A 7909-nucleotide genomic window follows, 5' to 3' on the forward strand; every position below is an offset into this window, starting at 1 on the left:
AGCTTACACTAGCCAGCTACTCCCATGACCGGCCAAGTTGGATCCATAGCTGCTTTCTCCTTGGATAATTCCCAACTGAAGACAACCCTCCGTTCTGGGCTTGCATTATAGTAGTTGCTTTGACCTCTACAGCATCGCCAACACCACTCGGTTTCTCCTCGCCAACGCCGGATACCGTGGGACGAACCTTCCCCTAAAGGACCAGCTGCGCCGAGATGGCCTAAAATACCGACAAGAGTGATATTGAGCCCGAAATTGAGCCTTTCGGAATGCCATTTGCCTAGTGAGGACAGTAGTAACGCACAGCGTGGTCGATGCTGCTGGTGTACCATCATCCAGGGTTATCTATGCTATTGCTGTACGTGCAGGATGCGTCGGGAAAGATGGTTGCTGACCAGGAGTATGTAAAGCGCAGCTAGGGGTGCCAGACTTTATTTTTTTGAAGGTGATGCAACAGATTAACAGCAATAGTGTAACTATTTGTACAGGCCCTGGACATTTGCTGAAATGAGGATGGCATACCCCTTCGACCATCGAAAAAGCCCCCCTTCGAGGCGCACAGAGACTGGCTTCCTGAGAGCTATAAACCCACATCACATCGCTCCGTGACGGATCATTTCAAAATGGACCAACTTGGCTGCCTTTTCTTACAAAATGTATGCTAACATCTCATATGCGCTTCTGTCGGCGGCGCTCATCGTGTTAAGTGTGGTGCATCTCATCTTGCTTACCATTCACCGCCCTCAGTCTCACTGTTTGCCTGAGATATCAATCTTCGTTCTCTTTATCTGCGTCAATGCTGTTGTCATTGGCATTGGTCTATCAGGCTTAAGGCGCGGGGGTGAGTAGTCCCTTCTACCGAGATGGTGATGATAAATGCTAAATGCTTGTTTCAGATACGCCAGCATTCTACTATCCCTTGGGAATATGCACAGCCTTTCCGCTAGCCCTTGAGGTATGTTATTCCCAGTCTCCTGCTTTGGTCCTCGCTAACCGCGATGTCTAGATGATTCGGCTGAGCAAAATCCAGAGCGGACCACTTACGAACGCCCTGCTGCATCGATTATTTCTAGGATATGGTTTTCTGTCCCCGGCGGTAAAGCTCGGGTTGATCTTATGGTCTGCTCTTCTCCCTGATCTTGATAGGCCTTGTGCTCATTGAGTTAGCTCGGTCGCCTACGAGGCGTCGGTGAAAGGTACAGCTGTGGTCGTGTCTATCGACTACATGGTACTTGCGATTGCCGGTCTGCTTTTTTGGCGCGGAATTCGCGGTATACCATCTCAGGGGCCTGTAATACGTGAAGTTACAATCCATGCACTTCTTGTTCTCGTAACAGCAGGGTTTGCCGCAGGCGGACTCTTCCACGACTGGGCCCTTTCGATCCAAGTAAGTTCAGTGAAAGTACGGTTCTCTCTCCAACGTGTGCTGATATGGCTCCAGGTGATGTTGATTACCACTATTGGTGCCTATATGGCTCGAAATATTTCCGCTCGGCCTGGGGAACGGGAACTGGGGAATGCCGTGCCGTTACATGGCTTCCCAGACAACACATCCGATATTTCCTGTTTCTGATTGAATTGGAATGTGACTGCCTGTGGATACAGTCGGTGTAGCAAGGCCCCATGCTCTTCTAAATTTACTTGCTTCTAATTGCTTGAACGTTGAATAGTTTTAGCTATTTCCATTTAATACCATAACCATATTAATTGACTTAACTTCCAGGTATTAAAGCTAATCCGGACTATCTATGCCATTGCAGTATGTGTGGGATGCCTCGAAAAACACCAGGAGTATGCAAAGTGCAGCCAGGGATGTCAGGCTGTGTCGAGGGGCGTCCTGGGAGCACGAGTGCGATATACAAACCCAGCTTGAGTCCGTGCCATTCTCACCACCTTGATGCCAAACTTTGCACCTCAATGCTTTTGACTATAAGAGATGCCTCACCGCTTGCTCGTTGCCTTGTTCGAATACAGGCTGCTCATCCACGTTGGTTCGCACTTGGATTATTGCTAGACATTCAAGGAGAAAATTTGCTCCCGTCGTTGCATGCGAAGGGCGTGCTTACTATCATCGCAACGGCCCAAACGGAAAATTTTCGGTAGAAGTCACAGTTTTGAGATCATGCCAACGGTACATGTCCTCCCCCATTTGTGATAGCCTCGCTAACAGAACCAGGCTTCGGCCCCTGTTCTCCAACTTCAAAAGCGTGGAGACAGCTACTTTGTCAGTGCAGGCACTGGGAAGTTACCCCCGGCCTCACTATCCGATCTTATGAGCTCGTGGGCGGGGGTTGCCCATGGCGTTGGAGGCGGGTTATATCAGGGATATGCGATTCAGCCGGTCGTGCCCATTGAGTAATAGCCACCTGCATATCACTGGTGAAAAGACTTCTTTTCCTTGCACTGTTACACTCTCTTTTTCTGAGTCACATTCCCAAACCATAAGTATCCCATCCGAAGTTCTGAATACGTGGCCTGGGCGGATCTTACGGTGGGAAAACACAAGAGTATCTTCAGGGGGGTGCACATGTGACTGGAAGATTGGTTCGGCTGTCATTATAAGCTTTGTGATTGGATTATGGACGGACTTGCGGAGGTACATACATGAATGCTGCGGGCGTTCTATATAATTTCTCAGGTTCCCATGTACAGCCCTCCATCTCTCAGTGTGTTTTTATTTGACTTTTTTCCTCCCTACGACCCTGGCCAACCTGTCATTGCATACTTCTCAAAAATATCATGGACCAGGCATCAAGCCTCGTTGGTTCTCTTTTGAATACCATATTCCCTGGATTCATATTTATTGACACATTCCACAGAGCTCCCAACCTGGGCCTTCTGTCCAATATCCTAATTATCGGATGTGCATTTGTTTATGTCTGTATCTGGGTATATGATGGAATCTGGAAATTCTGTGCCATTGAGGTACAAATTGAACCGCGCAGTGAGGAGCACGAACATCTAACCACCTTTCTTGAATCCTGGGTTACTGAGTGCCTGTCTCGGAGGGTTAGAAGTGAGGAATGGAGTGAAGAGGACGCGCCCGAAAAGACCGAGTGGGACTGGAAAACCATTGAAGCATTGCGGCATTATCAATTTCGACCCAACAAAACTTGTTTGTTCCTATTCAGAGGCTCAATATTTCAGTTTCAACAGACAGAAAGAAGCTTTGAGTTTCACTCTGAGAAGTGCTACAGCCTGCGAGTTTTAGGCTGGTCCTGCAAGCCAATTGAAAGATTGCTTGAAGAAGCCAGGTCACGTCACACCTCCAAGAACAAATCTCACATTACAATTTTCATCCCAGAAGGGGAGCGTGCCCGTCGGACTAAGATACCATGGCAGCCTGTCAAAACCATTAGCCGACGGTCACTTGAAAGCATCTCCCTGGCAGAGGGACAAAAGGAAGAAATTTGCAATGACATGTGCAAGTTCTTGAAGGCTCAGCGAGTGTATGCAAAAACGGAAAGACCATACCGCCGTGGTTACCTATTTAGTGGACCCCCTGGGACTGGGAAAACCAGCCTTGCGCAAGCTTTGGCAGGCCAATATGGTCTGGATATTTACATGTTGAGCTTGACAGGCCAAAACATGACTGATGAAGAACTCCAGTGGCTCTGTAGCCATCTACCGCGCTGTTGTGTCCTCCTCATTGAGGATATCAACAGTGCCAGAATCAACTGTGAGAAAATGCAAGCCATACAGAAGGACGGCGCGAGGCAAAACAACCAAGTATCACTCTCCGGCCTCTTGAACACAATCAATGGCGTCTCATCATCCGACAGGAGAATTTTGGTCATGACCACAAACTGCCAAGATGAACTTGATGCGGCCCTTATCCACCCGGGACGCGTGGACATGAAAGTGGAATTTACACTGGCATCAAAGGAGCAAATAAAATCGATTTTCCAGCATATGTACGCCCACGAAGGCCATACCAATCTTGCAGATATGGCTGCTGAGTTCGCCCATCAAGTTCCCCATTGCCAGTATAGCCCAGCGGATATCCAGAACTATCTATGGAAACATAGTGATCCTAAGTTTGCTGTTATGGAAGCTCAGAAGCAATTCCCTACGACAGAGTGAACTTTTGCATCATTTCCTGCGCGATATTCATTGGTGGTTGGTGGCTTGCTTAGCTAGGAAATGGAACCTGGAGGATGCCACATAGCATCTGTAGTGAGAAATGATTGGGATGGGCAAACAGTTTAAATTTCATATGTATATGATATATTGATGCACAGAGATAATCCTGTGGCAGACTACTCGGTCGTTGCTTGGCGGAAATGCTACTGGTGCAGGTCCCGTACGTAAGCCAGTTGATGGGCATGCAAATATTGGTTTAAGTTGGCGAAGAGCCATACATCAACGGGAAGCGTGGAGGGCGTACTGTGCAAAACATCATCAGCGCTCTAGAAGCAGGCCATTATTTCCAATCTGTTGATGCTGGGCCGAGATGACGACGACGGCCCAGACCGAAATACGGGGGAAAAGGCATACCGAAGTTCGCCAAAATCCGAGATTCCAATAAATTGTTTCAATATATTTTTACGGTTTTTACAGGAAGTTTACCAAACTCTGATATTCCTCTTGGAAGCTGTTTATCGAATCTACTTGAAAACCAGGCAATGGTATAAGAATGGTTAATCGTCCCAACTTCCTCTACTTACTATCTCCTTACGCTCTCTTGTGCCCTTTATCAAGCCACAGATATCTTGTGCACCTTCCCAAGAGAATGTCAGGTTAGTCTACCCAGAGTGTTTTTAACTTAGAGCCCTGCTGATTTTTTTTCATCTAGATCAATCCTCACTACAACCGCCACCGCCGGGGAACCCGCGCAAGCGGAGAAGCGCGGACAACCTTTCTAGTCAGACGAAAAAGATCTTGCCAACTCCGCCGAAGGGCGCATCTCTGTCAGATGCCGTGCACGCAGCACCCACCCAGGGGGGTTCCACTCGCGAAGATATCCCCACCGACAACATCATCAGCGTCGACAATATGGCCAAGACGGCAGTAGATACTGCGTGGATTTTTGAGCCTTCTTTATGTTTTACCCACGACGCAACCATTGCCGCATTGGAGTCTATTGTACGTTGCTGGGCTCCCACCAGCGGTTTGATCCCGACGGAAGATCTAGAGCGCTGGTACAAGGGGCTCTCAGCCGATGAAATAACAGCACTTGCTATCCTCGCGTGGCATTTTGGCACGGATGAAGTCGGACTCGGCGAACTCTGCTCATTCATATCTTCTCTTCCGGATGATGCTGATGGGCTCGAAAACATTTGGGCCAGGAACAGATTTCGTCAGGGCTGGAATTTCAAGACTTCTGCAGAATTCGAGTCTATGCTTCACACCGTGAAGGTATGTGTAGGCCAAGTACGCGATGAATAACTAGCTAATCGAAGACAAGGAAAATATCAAACAACAGGCTTTTCAGCATCCTGCTTTCGCTGAGATTGCGGCACAAAGCCACGGAGTTCAGAAAGTGGTTGAGTCGGATTTACAAAAATGGCTGGATGATTTTCATATGTTGTAAGAGGGAGAAGCCAGCCAATCGGGAGATGTAAATAATCCGTGCTCCAAAATACCAAAACAATTCCCAAGCTATTCGGAATGGAAACACCCTGTTCAGAATAAGGTTCTTGCTTAAACTGGTGATATTTGTAAGAAAGTGCAATTGCGCCAGGCGCGGAGCTGAAACTCAGTTCGCAGCTGGGGTTTTCATCAGCAGCTCCAATGAGTGAGGTAAAATAGTAGAAAGATTGACGGATCTTCTCGTCCGGGGGGAGAGGCAAAATTAGCGCGCGTCTTTCTCCCACCGCTTTTAATTGGTGCGTAACTGCCACTTCCGAACTTGTGATTGGCTAAGAAGGCGGCGAGGAAAACGACACTAATTGTGCCTCACCCAAAACAAGGGTCCCATCGTCTGCAGCAATTTTTTTCGGTGTGCCTCTGCCAGGATCCATGCACAGTATTGGCCCAAACGCCTCATTGCTGACCAGGAAAGTGGGCTGCTAAAAATGAGACTCATCCCATTTGCATCTTTTAGTTAATCATCTAATTGCGAGGCTCCGAGCAGCTATAAGAATAGCCATGTTCGCCCACACTCATGTAGCAAAATACAACTCGTTATCCACGGGAGCCTCGCAGGACCACGAAGAAGAGTACCAAGACTTTCGCAAGAGCATATCATCAGCTTCAAATTGTCTTTCCATCATGGTAAGTTAGCACTTCTGTAAGTTTATTGGTTCTTAATGCTTATCTTATTCAGGAATCTCTCGATACCGTTGCTCAAGCGAGACGGGATATTGAACAAAATATTGCCCACATGGATGATCTCTATAGCGCGTTACTCCAAATGAGACAGGATATTGAAGAAAATATTGGCACCCTGGAGGAACCTCTTCAGCACCTTAGCAACGCCAAGACAACTGGTGACATACAAAAATATCTTCAAGAATTTTCCATCGAATTCCACAAGCTTTTTTTGTTGTTTGAAAAGCTGGCCGGTTTTACGTCGTGCGCTTTGAGTATAGGTATAGAAACAGGGGAATTGGGTAGGATCAGATGGCATATAACCTCTCTCTGGGAAGATTACGGACTTATACAGCAGATCATGTACACTTGCTCATTATGTCGTCACTCGCAAGAACCTAGGCTTCGTCAACGGGTAGAGTACCTTCTGGAACAGATGGGTGATTTACAAGTTGTTTGTGAAGAACGCAGCAAACACCTGAAGCAAGACCTGTTCCATAGTGCATATTAATATGTTTTATCAATAAAAATCTCAACTCATCCAAAACGATCCCAATCTCCAAGCAACACACCCAGAGCGATTAGGCCGTTGCTTGGTGGAGATGCTGCTGGATAATGTAAATGGTGGCATACCGTACATCAGCAAATGCCGCCAGCCCTCCTGTACCTTCGTGGCTTGTTGGGTATGGATGGCCATGCACATATTGATCCCCAGTTGGGTTGGGCAAAGCGAAGATCCGAACCATTTGTTCATGGTCTCTGTGCTAACAAATTCCAGGGGCTCAATCCGAGGCGGTCAAGGTAAGGCTGGCTTGCACTCAGGACCTTGTTGTGTCTCTTGCTAGATTCCATAAAGAGAGGTCTTGCACCCACCCTTCTCCCATCTTGTTCTCTACATACGTCGGAAACGATAGCCGGCATGGGATCACAGAACCCCAATCTCAACCATCTCCTTGGCCCCCGTTCCAAAAGAGTTTTTAGCTGCTTTCTAATTTTTACCCTTCCTTTTATCGTGCTTGGCGTTGTCTTCTGGGTTACCCTCTGGATGGTCGCAAAAGTCGCAGTGTGGTTGCCTGCCCAGTTGGTCAAAATATTTCCTCAGCCACAAAGAGCGAAGACAAAACGGGATTGAACAAGAGCTGTTATTATCCAAGTCCTCGAAGAAGTGAAAGCCCAGGGATCACGACAGATGCCCGAAGAAACCAAAATGGCTCAGGAGGTACCGCCAGTCGTGGTTGATGGTTCTGAACCGAGACTGGCTGCATGGCGAACGAGAGAGGCGCCCAAAAATGACGCCGGCCAGATATACTGTGATCACCCGGATTGCCACGATCATATCTTCAAGCGACGCAGTGAGTGGACGTATGTGCCACCCTTTTTGACTATAGTTCCTATTTCTTGAACTGTGTGCTAAGTACCTCAACAGCAAACACATGGATAAACATGACCGCCCATACAAGTGCACGAACCCAGGTTGCAACCAACAATTTACCCAGGCAGCTAGCTTGCGCCGTCATCTAATAACGATTCATCAAGTGAACAGCAAATGGAGGTGGATGTGTTCTTATTCAGACTGTGATCGCAGCTTAAGCAGAAAGGCAGATCTCAAAATCCACATCCACCCCTTTCATTGGTAACCAGATAGCATCGAATCTCT

General features: G+C 47.6%; 4 protein-coding genes across 4 annotated transcripts; all 4 read left to right on the forward strand.

Annotated features, from left to right (window-relative positions):
• Nucleotides 1–654: 654 nt before the first annotated feature.
• HCAG_09085 (predicted protein) lies at nucleotides 655–2359 on the forward strand (the record flags this gene model as incomplete). Its single annotated transcript, XM_001535922.1, has 7 exons — nucleotides 655–841; nucleotides 897–955; nucleotides 1007–1119; nucleotides 1168–1387; nucleotides 1724–1759; nucleotides 2015–2131; nucleotides 2207–2359. The coding sequence occupies 7 exons, from the start codon at nucleotides 655–657 to the stop codon at nucleotides 2357–2359; spliced, it is 885 nt and encodes a 294-aa protein (XP_001535972.1).
• Nucleotides 2360–2739: 380 nt separating this feature from the next.
• On the forward strand, nucleotides 2740–4083 carry HCAG_09086 (predicted protein; the record flags this gene model as incomplete). The annotated part of the gene is made up of 1 exon (XM_001535923.1): nucleotides 2740–4083. One exon carries the CDS (start codon nucleotides 2740–2742, stop codon nucleotides 4081–4083), a length of 1344 nt encoding a protein of 447 aa, XP_001535973.1.
• Nucleotides 4084–4732: 649 nt separating this feature from the next.
• On the forward strand, nucleotides 4733–5533 carry HCAG_09087 (predicted protein; the record flags this gene model as incomplete). The annotated part of the gene is made up of 3 exons (XM_001535924.1): nucleotides 4733–4739; nucleotides 4796–5358; nucleotides 5426–5533. The coding sequence occupies 3 exons, from the start codon at nucleotides 4733–4735 to the stop codon at nucleotides 5531–5533; spliced, it is 678 nt and encodes a 225-aa protein (XP_001535974.1).
• A 680-nt stretch (nucleotides 5534–6213) lies between these two features.
• HCAG_09088 (predicted protein) lies at nucleotides 6214–6763 on the forward strand (the record flags this gene model as incomplete). The annotated part of the gene is made up of 2 exons (XM_001535925.1): nucleotides 6214–6216; nucleotides 6269–6763. The coding sequence occupies 2 exons, from the start codon at nucleotides 6214–6216 to the stop codon at nucleotides 6761–6763; spliced, it is 498 nt and encodes a 165-aa protein (XP_001535975.1).
• Between the last annotated feature and the right edge of the window lie 1146 nt (nucleotides 6764–7909).

The sequence above is a fragment of the Histoplasma capsulatum genome, genomic scaffold (assembly GCF_000149585.1).
Source record: "Histoplasma capsulatum NAm1 scaffold_18 genomic scaffold, whole genome shotgun sequence".
In the NCBI taxonomy this organism is placed as follows: Eukaryota; Fungi; Ascomycota; class Eurotiomycetes; order Onygenales; family Ajellomycetaceae; genus Histoplasma; species Histoplasma mississippiense.